This window comes from Bos indicus, chromosome 11 (genome assembly GCF_029378745.1).
Source record: "Bos indicus isolate NIAB-ARS_2022 breed Sahiwal x Tharparkar chromosome 11, NIAB-ARS_B.indTharparkar_mat_pri_1.0, whole genome shotgun sequence".
NCBI lineage: Eukaryota > Metazoa > Chordata > Mammalia > Artiodactyla > Bovidae > Bos > Bos indicus.
In genome coordinates, this window is record NC_091770.1 from 103532585 (window position 1) to 103547691 (window position 15107).

The window sequence follows — 15107 nt, forward strand, 5'->3', positions numbered from 1 at the left end:
CCCACCAGCCGTCCACCTCTGGATGGAGAAAACCGAGGGCCAGGCTGTATCCTGGAGTGTGGAGGACACGAGGGGTCTGACCCATGTGTCCAGGCAGGGGTTTGGGAACCCCCGGGGAGGTGGCTGGGGAGGGGGCAGCCGCAGCGCCCGTCCACACCCACCCATGCAGGAAGCTGGGAAGTTTCCAGTGTGACATTCATCCCCACAGAGGAGAGGACAGCACCGCCCTGGGCGAGTCCGCGGAGCCTCCAAACCAGCCCCTTCCGAGAACCCCCGAGCCCCCCGCCCACACGCACGTGCGCTCCGGGGACTGTGCCGGCTCCCAGCCCTTCTGCGACAGACCCTGCAGAGAAGCCCTACCGCCCCCTGGGCCCCCTGACTCCACGGGGCCCTGGGGAGCTCCACGCTGCCCTACCCTGTCCCTGCCACTCGAGAACACCCCAGGCCTGGGGGCCCCAGGAGCACACCTGGGAGGCTGCCTGCACCGCCCCGTGTCCGGCCTGGTCACACCCTGTGGCTCCCTGCAAGGCCGTTCTGGGGTCCTGGCTCCCAGGTCTGCCTCCGGGAGCTGATGCCCAGGGAGGCCCAAGGTGGCCTGAGTGGCTCTCAGGCTTGAGCGGGCACTGCCACTGGACAGTGGCCCCCGCCTGGAGCGGTCCCTGAGGTGCCTGAGCCCTGGGCCGGGGCCCCAAAGGCGGGAACGCGAGGTGCCAACCTGCACGTGTGTATCTGCCCAGTCCTCCAGAATCGACGACCAGCGCTGCCCGCCCCCGGACGTGCCGCCCCGTGGCCCCACCATGCCCGATGAGGACTTCTTCAGCCTCATCCAGAGGGTCCAGGCCAAGCGGATGGACGAACAGCGGGTGGACCTTGCCGGGAGCCCGGAGCAGGAGGTGGGCGGGCCCCCGGAGTCCCGGCAGCAGTGCCAGCCCGGTGCCAGCTAAGGCGCCCACAGCCAGGCCTGGCCCCCACCCCTCAGTCCTGGACGGGGTTGGGGTGGGGTGTGCTCACCAACGTCCAGGATGCCTACACCCCCTTCCCCCCCAGAAGCCTCCTGAGGCCGCGGCTGAGGGCAGGCTCTGAGCCACGCGGCCCCGCCCACTGCGCCGGACGCCGGGCACCCAGCCCCCTCTGTGCCCCCACCCAGGGCAGCGGGCTCGGGCCGGGGCTCGCTCCCATCCCGCGCTCGCCCCACGTGGTACGCGGCTTCCTGCAGCCCTGCCCTCGCCCTCGCCCTGCCCCGGGCCGGGCTTCAGCATGTCGGCTCCAAAGCCCCGGTGCTGTCCGGATCCTCTCCACTCTCTCCCTGCCCCCCGCCCGGCCAAATGTGAAGCCCTGCTGCCCACCACCCCCCCAACCCCCAGAGGCGTCTCTGAAGCCTCCTCTCTGGGGCCACCAGTGACAGGCATTTCTGTTCTCTGGAAGCTGTCCCTGGTATGCTGAGCACAGGCGTGCTCACCCCAGTTCAGCCTCACCCCTGGGGAGGGCTCCCCTCCCAGGCCCTGTCCCCTGCTTCCTTCTGGGGCTGGAGGAGGAGGACACAGGCAGACTCGGAAAGCCTGCAGCCTGAGAGGGCAGTGCTCCTCCAACACAGGCCCCCGGGCCCCACCAGGCATGTCGTCATGAGCCTGCGGGGCCGGGAGGCCTGCCACATTCCTTAACTCCAAGCCCAGGAGCCCAGGAACTGAGCCGGCCTGGTTCTGGGCACACCAGCTGGGAAAGGTCCGCCCCACCGGCCATCAGCAGGGCGGGTGGAGCAACTAGCCCCCACCCCACCTCGCAGGGCCAGTGACATCACCCCCTTCTCCTGCGGGGTGGGCCGCCCTAGGGATCGGGCAGAAGACAGGCCCCCTGGGAGACCGCGACCATTGCGGGCACGAGGCGGCTCCTTCTCTTGGTTGGCACCCTACCCAGCCCCAGGGTCCTGCTCAGCGAGTGCAAGGAGGCCACAGCACCCCTGCCGCTCTGTACAGCCTGGGGAGCTCAGGGGGCCTCCAAGAGCGAGGGTGGGGTGGCGGATGTGGGGTCAGAGGACAGGGCTGGGCCACCCTCACGCCTGAACGTAGGTGCATATTTATTGCTCACACGTGTGTTTGCCATGTTAACGGGTCCTTTCCAACCCAAGAGGTACATTTGTTCTTGTTTTTCCTGAAAAAATAAAAGTCTGCCAAGTGGATGTCATCTGTGTTGGGATGGGAGCTGGCGAGGGTCTTTGTCCTCTTGGGGGCCCAGTGGCGGCCTCACCTGGGTCAGCAAACTGGCCCACCCAGGCTGCCCCTCCTCCCACCCACCCCTGCCATGGGTTCTGTCCCTGCTGTGCCCATCACCGAGGGGGCCAGGGCTCAGGGGGGTGAAGCAGCAGCCCCAGGGACACACGGCCTGTGGGGACGCTGGGGTTGGAGCCCAGGTGTTTCCGGCCTCTCCTGGGCTGAGGCAGCCCGGGCCCTGCCCAGAAGGCTTCATTCCAGGCCACTTTGACCAGGATGGTCTGGCGGGTCCACATGGTGAAGCCCTGGGGCTTCTGTGCCACCGGGGGACGGGGAGAGGTCTTGGGGACATAGTGCGGCAGGCGGTTGGGTGTGTGTTGCACCCCGGCCTTGACCCAGCGCCCTGCTGGGAGCCCCACCACCTCCCAGCATGCAGGAGGGGTTGCTGACCAAGGGTAGATGGAAACGGGGGCCTGCCTGGCTCCCTGCCTGCATCTCTGGGCCCTGAGTCTTGGCTACAGACATGGTATTCTGGAACCTTCAGGACCCAGGCCTCAGGCCAGGCTGACTAGGGCCCACTCCCCCAGCTGAGACCCCACCTCGGTCCACTCAGGGACCACGCCCGGGAGGTAACCGTGTGGGCTCCTCTGGCGTTCAGAGGGAGAAAGTGTTCCCAGAGCCAGGGCAGGGGTCTGTCTACCAGGCCAAGGTCGAGGGCCAACCTGGGGGGGCGGTTGAGCAGGAGGCCGGGGAGCAACAGGAGACTTCTGCCCGAGAGGTGCCAGCTGGGAAAGGCAGACCCACCCTGGAACACAGAGGACCCCCCGCCCCGGTGCTCCTGACAACACTCCAGCGATGGGATCCCCTGGGGGCGGGGGAGCCCGAGGGGTCCCAGGCTGCGTCCAGGAGGCTTCGTGGGAGGGGGGAACACCAGACCCCTGGGCACTGGAGCCCGGCACTCAGAGGGGCACCGGCAGGGACCTGGAACAGCATCCATTCCTCTGGCCACATCTGAAGCTGTGGGTGCCAGGACCACAGGAGGTGAGAGCTAGGACAGGACGGTCTTGCACCCCAACCTTGCGGAGAGAGGAGCCCTCTCCCCACGGGCGTGGCCACGGCAGCAGGCCTGCCCGGCCACCCGCTCAGTGCAGGCGGCAGCAACAGCAGAGTGCGCCAGCAGGAGGCCCCGCCCCAGACAGGGCCCCAGACCACCAGGTGGTGCCAGCCTGGTACAGCCACCCCAGTGCCCACCTGCATGGTGGGCAGACGGGCAGGTGGGCCTGGTCAGACTGCCCACTCAGCAGAGCACCCGAGCCTCGGACGCCAGCAGCATGGTGCCCAGCCGAGCCTCGGGGGCACCAGCCAGCCCACCAGGTGCTGTGGCTCCATCTTGACTGCTCCCAGGCAGGGGCTGGCCGCTCCCATCCAGGCTCCAGCAGCCCGCAGAGCTGTGGCCCACCTGCCCAGCACCCAACGGCCACCTCAGAGCAAGGGAGGTCAGCAGACCTGACGCCACGCCCCCCCACCGCAGAGGCCAGCCTGGCGAAGCGGCCTGGGAAGGCGCCACTGAGGAAACCGGCCTGGGGACCGGGGAGCGGGCACGAGAGGCCTCTCCCCTCAGCCCGGTGACCTGCTGCTCCCTGCCCCCCTACACTGGCCACAGCAGGCTGGACAGCAAGGGGGGCACCCACAGGGGTGGGGAGGCTGGGGTCGGCTAGGAGGAACCGGGCTGGAGGGGAAAGTGTGGGCAGAGCCTGCAGGGTGGGGTCAGAACACTCTGATGGAGGAGAAAATGCAGGGAGGGGGATGGCGAGGCCCCCACGGGGAAAGGCGAGCCCTCCCTCACTCCGAGAGAGTTCTCAGTGCCCAGGAAGCCTGGTACTCGGCCAGCAGGAACACAGGGGCACCAAGTCTCAGCAGCTCCCAGCCAGATCAGAACGCTGAAGGCTCTGGGCAGTCCTGCAGGAACAAGGTTGTCTGATGGCCTGGAAGCCAGCATTCCCAAGCCAGCTGTCCTCAGAGGCTTTCTACGTCCAGACCACACCTGGAGGATTACAGGACCACCAGAGGGTGGCCCAGACACTCGACTCCCTAGTGTGATGCTTTGGGGCTTCCCTGGTGGCTCAGCTGGTAAAGAATCAGCCTGCAAGGCGGGAAACCTAACTGAGGCTTTGGAGAAGGTCCTGGCCTGGGATGAGGAAGGGAAGAGAGCCAGGCGCCTTGCGAAGGGACAGCAGGGTGGCGGTGACCAGACTGTGGTGAGGCCAGTGACCGGGGACAAGGCTGCTCGGAGCCGCTGATGCTCACAAGCCACCCGGGGGGGGTGGGGGTGCCGGGGTCAGTCAGGAGGCGGGGGGAGGAAAAGGGCAGGGGCTTTTCCTGGGGTTTCCAGGGGGGAAGCACAGTGAGACAGGACCAACACGCCTGCCCGCCGGTGCGGAGGCTTTCAGTGGCTCTGGGCGCGGGGGCCACCCCGAGCTGTCCGGAGCCTGCCTTGGGTGCATGTGCCCTACTGTCCCCAGGGCCTGCCCTGCCCTCCAGGCTCAGACCGAGGAGCTCAGGGTCGGAAGGCAGACAGGAAAGGGCATGGCAAGCAAACACGTCCAAATTGCCCAGGGAAGGAAGGTCTGTGCTGGGGGCACTCCTGGGATGCTGTGCGCTCTCACCGTCCAGTCGGCTCCCTGGGCCTCCCCAGATTGGCCCCCAACTCTCCGTGGGCAGCAAAGCCCTGCCCCCATGCTGCTGCTCCAAGGCCAGAGATCCCTCAGGGCCTTTGTGGAGAAGCAGGCCCGGGGGCTGGCTCAGCCTCCAGGACTGACTCCGCAAATGTCACAGGAGGTTCTGGGCAGGATAATAGGGGGTTGTTCGCCACGGGAAGGACAGGGTGGGTAATCAAGACAAAGCATGGGCTGCCAGCTCCCAGAGAACAATGCCCAGGCCCGTGCCCACGGGGGCGGCCGTCAGGAGCTCGGATCCTGTGGGGATCCGGTAAGACTGTGGCTGGTGATTAATGCTGAAGGTCACACAGCCCAGAACACTTCTGGAAATAAACACGCTTTCATAAACACAGGAACATCCTGAGAAAGCAGTCAAGCTAGGCTGGGAGACAAATCACACAGCCTGGGGGCAGGGGGACAAGCACACAGCAGCCCCAGCCCCCAAACCGCTCGCTACCACAGCTGTCCAGCTTGTCTGTGGCCACAGTGAGCAGCCTGGTTGGCTGACGTTGCTTGGCTGATGGCCAAGGGTCAAGGCTGAGGTTGGCACCGGCTCACAGGTGCGTCTAGGTGGCACAGAAGGACCTATGGGGCCTCCTGTGTAAGGCCAGAGGGACAGGACCCATGGTGGGGCTTCTGCCCCTCAGGGAGAACAGTGGCTAACTGGCCATCACGGTTGGGTCCTGGCATTTGGGGCAAGGCTGACCCACCCTGTGCCTGAGTCCTGTCTTTCCTTCTGTAACTCCTGACAAGGTGGCACTGTGAGCATCTTCATCAGAAAATAGGAAGACAGAGGCTCAGAGAGGCAAAGAGACCTGCCCAAGGTCACACAGTGCAGCCCTGGGGGTGGGGGTGGGGTAGGGCTCAGACTGCAACATCCAGCCCTCCCACTCAGATGCGGCCTCCAGCGTGCTTGTGACTCACTCTGACTCCAGAGGCAGGGATGACAGGAGAGCCCCAGGTCCCAGCCTCTGCAGTGAAGTCTGTTTATTGATGGAAAACAGGCACGTCCAGAGTAGCCCAGGGCTGGAGCACCCTTCTCCAAGGCAGAAGACGGGTCAGCTAGCCTCCGTCTTGCTGGGCTGGGTGGAATCCTGGTCCTCAGCCCCTTCCGCAGCAGTGGTGGGTTTGGGGGGCCCCGCAGCCTCTAAAAGGAGCTCCAGGGCCCCATCGCCAGCCACTCGGCGTACCTTCTCCCCTCTGGCTGCCAGGATTTCTTCAATATTCCTGAGAAAGAGAGAGGTGCTGTAACGCTTCTTGGCCGTTTTGCGTCTCGGGCCCTCAAGGGCACCCCAGGCCAAGCTCAAGTGTGTGGGTCCTGCACTGGTGTTGCATCAGGACCACCCGGTCAAGAGGCCCCTGAACAGTCCCTCACTGCGCGCCGCCCCTCACTCTCCACAAGGGGGCGAGGCTGACCTGCAGGACCAGAGCCCCGGACCACACTAGCTCACATCTGCCCCATCTGGTGCAGCCTGCCAGCCTCAGAGAGGACAGAAATGTGCATGCTAGGACCCCCACCCCATAGCAGATACTTAGGAAGGAGCGCCTTGTAGGGTCAAGGAAGGAACCACAAAGCGAAAGGTAAGCTGTTTAAGAGTCAACCTAGTCTGATCCCTCCTGTTGGGGGTAGGGGGACATGTCACCAGGTCCTGCTGCCTCTGAGGCTGGTATTGAGAGCAGAGGTCAGGCAGTGAAGCAGGGCCAAAGGGGGATGGCCTAGGGCAGAAGATCGCATACTTGGGGCATGCTTCCACCAAAAAGTTATCATGGTTCATCTGAATTTCAAGTTCAACCATGCATTTCTTGACAAGGAAGCTGGGCTCTGTAATCTCATTTAGAAGGGCGGTGCCCCAGGTACGGTGGGTGGGGCCACAGACTCAGGATGGACCAGGCTAGCCCGGGGGATACAGGCCTCTGTCCTCAGCCCTGCCCAGGCAGACCTCACCTCTTGCCATCCAGGTCTGAGAACCAGCCCAGGTTGTCGGCGATGATGTGGTGGTTCTGGCAGCCCGGGCAAGTCACAATGACCACACCCTGGTGATAGGCGAGCTTGGAGATGCGCTTCGAGGACCTGGTCCCACAGACCTTGGGGAGACTCCAAAGTGAGGCCCTCCACACGGCCCCGCCCCTCCCCGAAGGCTTAGCCCCACCTCCGGAAGAATCTGTCACCCCAAGTGATAGCCCCACCCCTTCTGGAAGGCCCCGCCCCATCTTTGCCCCACCTCCGGAAGGATCTGTCACCCCAAGTGATAGCCCCACCCCTCCTGGAAGGCCCCGCCCCATCTTAGCCCCACCTCCGGAAGGATCCGCCCCCACTGGTAGCCCCACCTCTTCGCGCGTCCCCGCCCTCTCCCAGATGGATCCTCCCCCGAATGATAGCCCCACCCCTTCAGGGAGGTCCCGCCCCCTGTGGATGGCCCCACCCTCCGTCACAGTTCCGCAACACCAGATGCGGGTCCGGGCCCCTCCCTCCCGGCACCGCCCCTGCCACGGGCCCACCTTGCAGGTGTAGACAAGCTGGTAGTGCGCCGGCCCGGGTCCCGGCTCGGAGCTCAAGCGCCGCCAGCCCCACCCCCAGGCCCGCCTTGTCCCCGCGGCCTGCAGGCGGGCCCGGCGATCCCACAGCCACCTCGGGCTGGGCCCGCGGGGCCGCGCGCAGCTCAACAGTATCGGCACGTGGCTCAACGCCGCCCGCAGCATGCCGCCCGCCGGCCGCCCCGCCCCGCTGCCATATTGGAAGCGGGCAGCGGCGGAAGCGACTCTCCCCGGCTTCCGGCGCCGGTGGGCGGGCAGTGCTCTGCTGCCCCCTGGCGGCCGGCGGTGAGCTCCGCTGCCCCTTGGCGGCCGGCGGCGCGTGCCGGCTGGCGCGGCGTCGAAAGAGGCGCGCTGGACCGAGACCATTGGAGGCGGCGATGTCCGGACCGCGGTAGTTTATTGACAAGGTTGCACTTTAAGGTCGCGGCACGTGTGCGCGTCCCACAGAACCCGCCCATGCTCGCCGACGAAGAGGCGGCCTGGGGGGGCCGCGCCTCCTCCCGCGACGGGGAGGGCTGGACGGGGGGCCGGCTAGGCGCCCTCGGTGTCGGTGTTGTCGCTGCCCGTGGTGTTCTCTCCGTCCGCCTCCCCCTGCCGCGCGCCGAGCTGCATCTTCCGGAGGGCCCGCTTCCTGCGGGAGACGGACAGCGCAGGCGGGCGCGGGCTCGCATGAGGCCCCCGCCCGCAGCCCCACCCACCGCCCACGCGGGCCCACCTGCGGTAGTTCTCGAAGCTCTCCTTGAGGCGCCGCCGGCCCTTCTCCTTCTCTGGGGGCTCCCGGCCGTTCAGTCCTGCGTCCTGGAGGAGGGGCGAGGCTCGGCCTGTGGGCCCCACTCCCGGCCCTGGGGCTGCGCACTGGGGACCAGGTCGGCTGGGTGCGCTGTCCCTCTTTTCAGATGACACGACGGGCCCGGGGGCCCACGGCTCCAGGCCAGGGTTCCTTCCACTACAGTGTCTGGCGTGACCCCTTTTGTTGTCGGGCTCAGTGCAATGGAAAGGGAGGCCGAGTTCCACTCACTTAACGCTGAGCCCTGTCCAGAAGACTGGACTGCTCCCTGCCCCCTGCCCAGCTTTGTCCACAAATGGAGGAGCCTCAGCTTCACCTCACTTTCCGAACACCCACACCCCAGGAGCCCGTGGGCAGAGTCTGGGATCAGCCCCCGGGTGTCCAGATGGAGGAGTCACTCTCCGGTGTCCAGGCTGAGAACCTCCCCAGGGGCTTCCCAGGGACCCCAGGCAGCCTTACCTCTGGGGTCAGTGATAGCTGTTCCTCCTGCAGAGCCACAGACGGCTGCTCCGGGCTCTCCCCGATGGCCAGGCTGCCTGGAAGGGAGAGTGCCTGTCGGTCCTGCCCAGCTGCCAGGGTCACACTGGTTGGTACCTCTTACCTCCTCAACCTGGGCCAGCCCTGTGCCACCTCCTGGGTCCTCACTTGGACCTGCCAGGATTCCCGTTGTGTAGACACAGGGACTCAACGTTCACTTCTAACCCCCCGAGTAGACGGCTCAGGTGCCCTGGAAGCAGGGGCTGGGGTCCTAGGGCTCCCTCCATATCTGGAAGGGCCCAAGGCTCAGGACCCTCAGAAAAAGTGCTCTGATGGGCTGGCTCTCCAGAACTGTCCACAGTGGGGGGCGGGTATGGATCCCAGGTCTCAGGGACATGGGGGTGGGGGCGGCCCAGGCCCAGGTCTTCCCCTGAAGTTCACACCTTTCCCTCCTCCTTGGCCTCTACCCTGGACCCTGCCCCACCTCCTGCAAGGCGCCATGCCAGCCCAGGGTTGGGGCTCCCAGGCTGGCCAGCGGCCTTCACTGCCGACTCATGGCCTGTGGGTCCTTCCTGCCCGTCCCCCGTGGGGGCTCGGTGGCTTCAAGTTTGCGTCTTTGGGCGGCAGCAGAGGGACCGAGTCCTCACTTCTCCATTTGCTGCCTCTTCCTCTTTCGGCGCCCCCCCAGCAGCTGGGGTCTGACGCTGAGGAAGTCTGTCTGGCTTCACACGCTACCTCTGTGGTAGCGCCCCTCCCCCCACCCCGCCCCCACCCTCCCAAATTCCCATCTGACACCCAGCTTCGGAGCCAGCCCCTCATCATCCCCCCGGGGCCACCCCACACCCTGTGTCTAGGCAGGCAGAGTGATCCCGCCTCTGCCGCCTGAAGCCCCCACTGCGGTCACCTGGAGCTGTACCCCCTTCCCTGTCTGTCCCCACTTCTTGGGAGGCTGCACCCGGGCAGTGGCCACTGCCCCGCTCTCTGCTCCAGAGGGCGGGTGCCCCTCCTCTCAGCATCCCCGGGCCGAGCGGAAGCTGACCGAGCCTGGGCCCCAGGCTCAAAGGGGGGTCCTGTCCGCTTTCTGGGGGTTGCTCATCCTTCTGAGCCCCAATGTGCCCATCTTTGAAATGAGGCATGAAGGTCATGGGTCCAGGGCTGGGGCGCGCATCCCCCGGCACCAGCATCATGCAGCGTGTGTGCTGAAGGTCAAGACAGGAGCCAACTTGCCACCACGAGGAGGCCTTGGTCAGATTCCTCCGGGACAGGTGGCGGGTGTCCTCACCTTTGTCTGAGAGCTGGGTATCCTCCAGATCCTGAGGGGGCAAGAACTTCCCAAGAGACATGGGGCGATCAGACCGCCGCCCTGCCGGGAGCGGACCTGATGGTCCATGCTGCCCACCCCGGGTTGCGGTCCCCACCACCGTCCCCCGGTGCCAGCCTCTCAGGGAGGGACCTATGCTGCCCAGGTGGGCACGGAGCAGAGGGCAGGCAGTGCACAGCCAAGCTCCCAGAGCTTCGCGTACGGGACTGTGGTCTGGCGTAGGCTGTGGCCCAGAGCGTCCGGTGAAGCCCGCGCGGGCCTGACCTGCAGTCATGCTCACCTCCTGGGAATTCCTGGGTGAGCTGTCCTCCAGATCAGAGCTCTGCGGTCACAGAATAGGGGTCTGTCAGCAGGCTGTGAGGGAACCGAGCCACTCCTGGGCGTGGGGTGGGGTCCCGGGCCAGGCCCCCCACCAAGGAAGCCCCTCCCGGCTGGGCCTGGCCAGAATGTACCTCCCTGCCCGCTCATCGTGCCCAGCCCTGAGCTGCGCCAGCCCTGCAGCAACCCTCCAGGGGGGCTCGGCGAGGAGCCAACCTTCCGGAGAGAGGAGGGGCTCAGGAAGGGCCAGGGACCCCTGGCGGCTCCTCCCCGGGGCTCTGTGGCCTCCAGGACACACCTGCTCCTGCGTGGCTGCACCCCCCGCCCCCCTCCAGCACCCCCGTGGCAGGGCTGACCCTGCGGAGGCCCACCAGGATGAGCGCGTCTAGCTGCCGCCGCCGGAGCTTGCCCTCCACAGCCAGCAGCTGGCCCTCGCGCTGGAACAGCTGCAGCTGGAGCTCGTCCACCTTCTCACTCAGCTCGCGGACCTGTTTCCGCAGCGCGTCCTTGTCCTGCAGGCTGCGTGCATGCTGCGCGTGCAGCTCCTCCCGCATCAGGGTGGCCTGCAGGCAGAGGGGGCAGGGCAAGCGTCAGGGTGGGACCCTTGCTGAGCCTCCTTGTGAGCGTGGCCTGGCCCCACGCCCCAGGACACACGCACATCTCCCCCTGGCTTTCATTTCCCCTCCCGATCTCTCACTTCTCAGCACAGTCTGATTTCTAGCAACGCTCCCGGGAGAATTTCCAGCAACGAGGCTGCGGAGAGGCCAGGCAGGGCCAGCGGCGGCCCCTTCCCCTCTTCCCTGAGGACAGCGCTCACGTTTGGGGCATTTGTAAACACGACCCAGGTTCACTACGGGAAGTGAGGACCACCTCCCCCGAAGTGCCCCCGGCCACCCTGCTCCCGCGTTTCCTGTTTCACGGGCGCACTTGGCACCGAGAACACAATCGTTGACGGCCGTGTGATGTTCTTCAGAGCGAACACCCCATGTGCTCTCACGCCCGCCCTCCTCAATGGGGACGCTGAGGTCAGCCCAGGCAGCTGGCCCGAAGTGACCAGCCAGGGAGGCCGCGGCTGCAGGAAGACTTGGAGAAAGCCAGCCTCTGTCTCCAGCGACGATCCCTGAAGCTAAGCCACACACCCCTGTGTCAGCGCTCATGGCTTTGAAGGAGCAGGAACCGCTTCTGTCGGAGCTCATTAAAGGCTGCCTTGACGACCGCCTCCCCCGAAAGGCTGGCATGGCCCTACCTGGTCCCTTTCAATGGCGACCTCCTCCATCTGCTGCAGGATGGCCTCGATGCGGTCCTTGTACATCTTGGAGTCCCTCCGCAGGGCCAGGCACTGCAGCTCTAACGTCTCCTTCTCCTCCGCGCTCTGCGGAAGACGCCAGCTAGACAGCCAGCCCCAGTGGCCGGGCTGCAGGGCAGCTCCTGGCCGCGGCTGGCCCCCCGACAGCACCCCCACGCGAGGCCCCGCTGCCTACCCGGGTGCGTAGGGCCTCGGCCTGGCGCAGGTCCTTGCGCAGGGAGAAGATGGTGGCGGCCTGCTGCTGCAGGTCCCGCTGCACCCGCTGCCAGTCCTCCTCTGGCACCTGGACGTGGGGGCGGCCCGGGTCCGCCTTCCCCTCCTGTGGGTGAAGGGAGAGGGTGGTGGGGGGACGGGCCCGGCTCCCCCCAAGCCCGCCGCCGCCGGCCCGGAGGCCCACCTGCACCGAGGCCTCCAGGCCCTGCACGCGCGCCTGCAGCAGCGCCTTCTCCTGCTGCAGCTCCCAGAGCAGCTCCTGGCTGGGCCGCAGCTCCATGGCATGCCTGAGCTTCAGCGTGTGCTTGCGCTCAACCCTGCAGTCGTCTTCCGCCCTCATGAGGCTGTGCTTCAGCCGGTCGATCTGCGGGGAGCGGGGGTGCTGTCAGTGTCGGCCGGGGCCCTGCCCCACCCCGCCCCCCGCCCCAGGCACCTCCAGCAGCAGCCCGCGGTGCCCCGTGAGGGCCGCGTCGCGCTCCTCGCTCTGGCGGGCCAGGCGCAGGGCCAGGTCGTAGTTCTCGTCCTTGCAGCGCTGGAGCTCGCGGCTGCCCGCCTCGCAGGCCTCCTTGAGCCGCTGCACACGCTCCTGGAGCTTGCGCAGCAGGCTGTCCTTCACGCGCAGCTCCTCGGCAAGGTCGTCTCTGGAGCCCAGCAGCGCCGTCAGCTCCTGCACCTTCCTCTGCAGCTTCATCACCTCGCTCATTAGCAGCTGCGTCAGGCCTGACTCGCCAGAGGCGTCTGCAGAGCGGGCGGGATCAGATGGCGCCCCCACTCGAGGACCGAGTGGCTCCGGGGCGGCTTGGCCAAGGGGTCAGCTCCCCGCCTGGGGGATAAACTGAGGCGCGGACTCACCTCCGGGCCCTGTTCCCACCCACCCCGCCGACCCCACCAGGGCAGGACAGCCCGGGGTCTGGGCGTCCATCCCTCTCTAATTCTGTCTTGGTTGAGAGGTGGGAGGACGTGACCCTGCTGGCTTCTCGGGCAGGGCTTCGGCGAGGTCAGAGGGCCTTCTGGGTAGAAGGGGCTCTGGGCCAAGCATCAGCCTGTGCCTCCCCCCTCCCACAGGCCCCACCCTGGGGCTCGGGCTCCCTTTTCTGCAGCCTCTGCCCCTCCACGAGCTCAGGCCGGCGGGATGGGAGGGACGCCCACACAGGGCCAGAAGCTGGCAGCCCCCACGTGAGGCTCACTCCTTTCCTTTCACCGGCGGTTTACGCAACAGGGGACCAGGTTCCCCTGCCCCTCGCGCCCCCAGGCCTGCACCCACCGCTCACCGATGATCACGGAGAAGACGCGGGTGGGCTCCTTGCCCGTGACTTTCCTGTAGAGCTGCGGGTAGTACAGCTCCAGGCTCTCGAGGAAGGCCACGTAGCCCTTGTGGCCGGTCCGCTGCAGGATGTCCAGGAGCACTCCTGTGACTCAGAGAGGACGCATGTGGTGGCCCACGAGGCTGCAGAGGGGGCCAGCCTGGCCCCACCTTGGGGCGCTCCCAGGGGCGTCTGCCGTGTGGGGAGCGGGCATAGTGGCAGGCAGACGGGGCGGAGGCAGGGTGAGGGTCGGGGGACCAGGGTGGGGGCAGAGTGCGGCCGCCCGCGGCACTGACCCACTTTCCGCTTGCGGGTGACCAGGCTGGGGTCGCTGAGCACCTGCTCCTCGTCGTCGGGGCTCAGCACGTTGCACTGGCGCAGGTAGGGCGTCACGCGGGCGGGGTCGATGGCAGAGATGAGCTTCACCCGGAAGCCCTCCAGGGCGCTCCAGCACGCGTCCTCGTTCTCATAGTCGGACATGGCTGGGGTGGGGGGCGGCCGCTGCTGAGCCGCGGGCCCGCGGGGGCCCAAGCCAGCCGTCTCGGCCGTGGCGGGAGGAGCCCCCTGCTGCCGTCGACTCACCCAGCATCTCCCCTCGCCTCCCCAGGCCCTGCTGCCGACCCTCCAGGCGCCCTGGGCTTTCTCTTCCAAGGGACCCTGGTAAGCGTCAGGGGTGGCGTGGAGATGCTCCAGGGTCAGGGTGGTGTCCAGGAGGACACAGTCGCCAGCCCCGCGGCCCTCCTCTGGCCCTGCCCGACCCCCCAGGACACCCCAAGTGCTGTGGGGGCTGGCGGAAGGCACGTGAGGGAGGGGGCCAGTGCCGGGCACCCGGGCCCCAGGCTGTGCTTCGGGACTTCCTCCTTGCCCGCGGGACAGCAGCCCTCGCATCCAATCCTCCCAGCCTCCCTTCTTCCGGTGATGCAACAGTTGCCCAGCAGCTACTGGGCCGTTCCCGCCCGGGTCAGGCTTGGCGACGCGGTGCCCTCCAGGAAGGGTGCCTGTGGACGGCCCACTGGAGGGTGCAGGCCCGGGTGTCCTGGGAGGGGTGGGCTCCCGGGCCCTGGGCCCTAGCTGTCAGGGCTCCTCTACACCTCCCGGACGAGGCCTCGCTCTTGAGGGCTGCCCAGCCAGCTCTCCACCAGGAGACCCCCCCTACGCCGGAACGGCCCACTGCACCTCCCTCCTGCTCCATGTCCAGAAGCCCTTCTCTCCAGGGCTAGGCTGAGCTGGGGGCAGCCGCGGGTTGCCTCCTCCTGGCAGCGGGGATGGAGACCCTGACCCCGCCACCTCCCACTAAGCTTCCGATCCATGGCGGCAAGAGAAGGACAAGCCTCCAGCTCGCAGGGAACGGGCTACACTCCTAGGGACGAGGGTGGCGGCAGGTTCGGGCTGCACCGCCTGCCCGGGGCAGACAAGGCGCTGAATGAAAGCACCCCCGGGCCGGCCCCTGCCTGCCAACCCTGACGTCTATGCATCCTGCACCTGCCGACCCCCACGGCTCCCTCTGCTGAAGCGACAGGCCGGCACAGGGTGGCCGTGGAGCAGGGACAGGCCACATAGCCAGGACTCCCTGGTGCCCCGCTGGGTCTGCCCCACACCCCGTCCCCTGCCCCAGGCCCGAGCTTGGGGCGCCACCTGAGGGAAGGGCATTGGGTCAGCCTACCTTGCATCCGCCTGGGGGGCACCTGCACGCCTGTCTGTCGGATTCAGTGCCGTGCCGGCTGCCAGGACGGAGGCGGGCAGAGCTGGGGGGGGGAGAGCCCAGGGTGCACTTCCTGACGGGCCCAGCTCACCCCAGAGGCAGCGGGGACCGTTCCCCCCGCAGCCTCCTGATTCGCCCTGAGCAGGGCGGCCCCGGGAGGCGGGGATAGGGAAGTGGAAGCTGCTGGGAGCACCGGGCGGGAGGGCCAGCCAAGGTTCTC

At 67.2% G+C, this 15107-nt stretch overlaps 3 protein-coding genes across 12 annotated transcripts in view; 1 reads left to right on the forward strand and 2 right to left on the reverse strand.

Moving 5' to 3' along the window:
- GPSM1 (G protein signaling modulator 1) overlaps positions 1-2176 on the forward strand; it is a 35541-nt gene extending 33365 nt beyond the window's left edge. For 5 of the 7 annotated variants that reach the window (XM_070799581.1, XM_070799577.1, XM_070799580.1 and 2 more), the window contains one exon: positions 738-2176. In XM_070799581.1, coding sequence (XP_070655682.1) covers positions 738-944 — 207 coding nt within the window. In that variant the 3' untranslated portion in view covers positions 945-2176. The other 2 variants (XM_070799578.1, XM_070799579.1) reach the window with 2 other exon arrangements.
- A 3710-nt stretch (positions 2177-5886) lies between these two features.
- DNLZ (DNL-type zinc finger) lies at positions 5887-7672 on the reverse strand. Its single transcript, XM_019971112.2, has 3 exons — positions 7424-7672; positions 6870-7009; positions 5887-6151 (listed from the first exon to the last, which is right to left on the reverse strand). The coding sequence occupies exons 1-3, from the start codon at positions 7622-7624 to the stop codon at positions 5983-5985; spliced, it is 510 nt and encodes a 169-aa protein (XP_019826671.2). The 5' UTR covers positions 7625-7672; the 3' UTR covers positions 5887-5982.
- Positions 7673-7839: 167 nt separating this feature from the next.
- On the reverse strand, positions 7840-14997 carry CARD9 (caspase recruitment domain family member 9). Of its 4 annotated transcripts, XM_019971109.2 has the most exons (13): positions 14849-14997; positions 13482-13667; positions 13153-13290; positions 12315-12619; positions 12066-12245; positions 11844-11987; positions 11609-11734; positions 10734-10925; positions 10325-10366; positions 9947-10051; positions 8706-8778; positions 8175-8257; positions 7840-8090 (listed from the first exon to the last, which is right to left on the reverse strand). In XM_019971109.2, the coding sequence occupies exons 1-13, from the start codon at positions 14853-14855 to the stop codon at positions 7875-7877; spliced, it is 1797 nt and encodes a 598-aa protein (XP_019826668.2). In that variant the 5' UTR covers positions 14856-14997; the 3' UTR covers positions 7840-7874. The 4 variants fall into 4 exon arrangements, with proteins under 4 accessions (XP_019826668.2, XP_070655674.1, XP_019826669.2 ...); XM_070799573.1 differs by lacking the exon at positions 14849-14997 and having other exon boundaries at positions 13482-14777; XM_019971110.2 differs by lacking the exon at positions 14849-14997 and having other exon boundaries at positions 8706-8782; positions 10006-10051; positions 13482-14773.
- Between the last annotated feature and the right edge of the window lie 110 nt (positions 14998-15107).

Coding starts and splice junctions, on each gene's coding strand:
- DNLZ (XM_019971112.2), bottom strand. CDS start 7,624: ATGCTGCGGGCGGCGTTGAGCCACGTGCCGATACTGTTGAGCTGCGCG. Junction 7,010..7,423: donor AGCTTGTCTACACCTGCAAG/GTGGGCCCGTGG, acceptor AGTCTCCCCAAG/GTCTGTGGGACCAGGTCCTC. Junction 6,152..6,869: donor TCAGACCTGGATGGCAAGAG/GTGAGGTCTGCC, acceptor TCTCTTTCTCAG/GAATATTGAAGAAATCCTGG.
- CARD9 (XM_070799573.1), bottom strand. CDS start 14,073: ATGCGAGGGCTGCTGTCCCGCGGGCAAGGAGGAAGTCCCGAAGCACAG. Junction 12,246..12,314: donor ACCGCGGGCTGCTGCTGGAG/GTGCCTGGGGCG, acceptor CGCTCCCCGCAG/ATCGACCGGCTGAAGCACAG. Junction 8,258..8,705: donor AGCTATCACTGACCCCAGAG/GTAAGGCTGCCT, acceptor CCCCTCCTCCAG/GACGCAGGACTGAACGGCCG.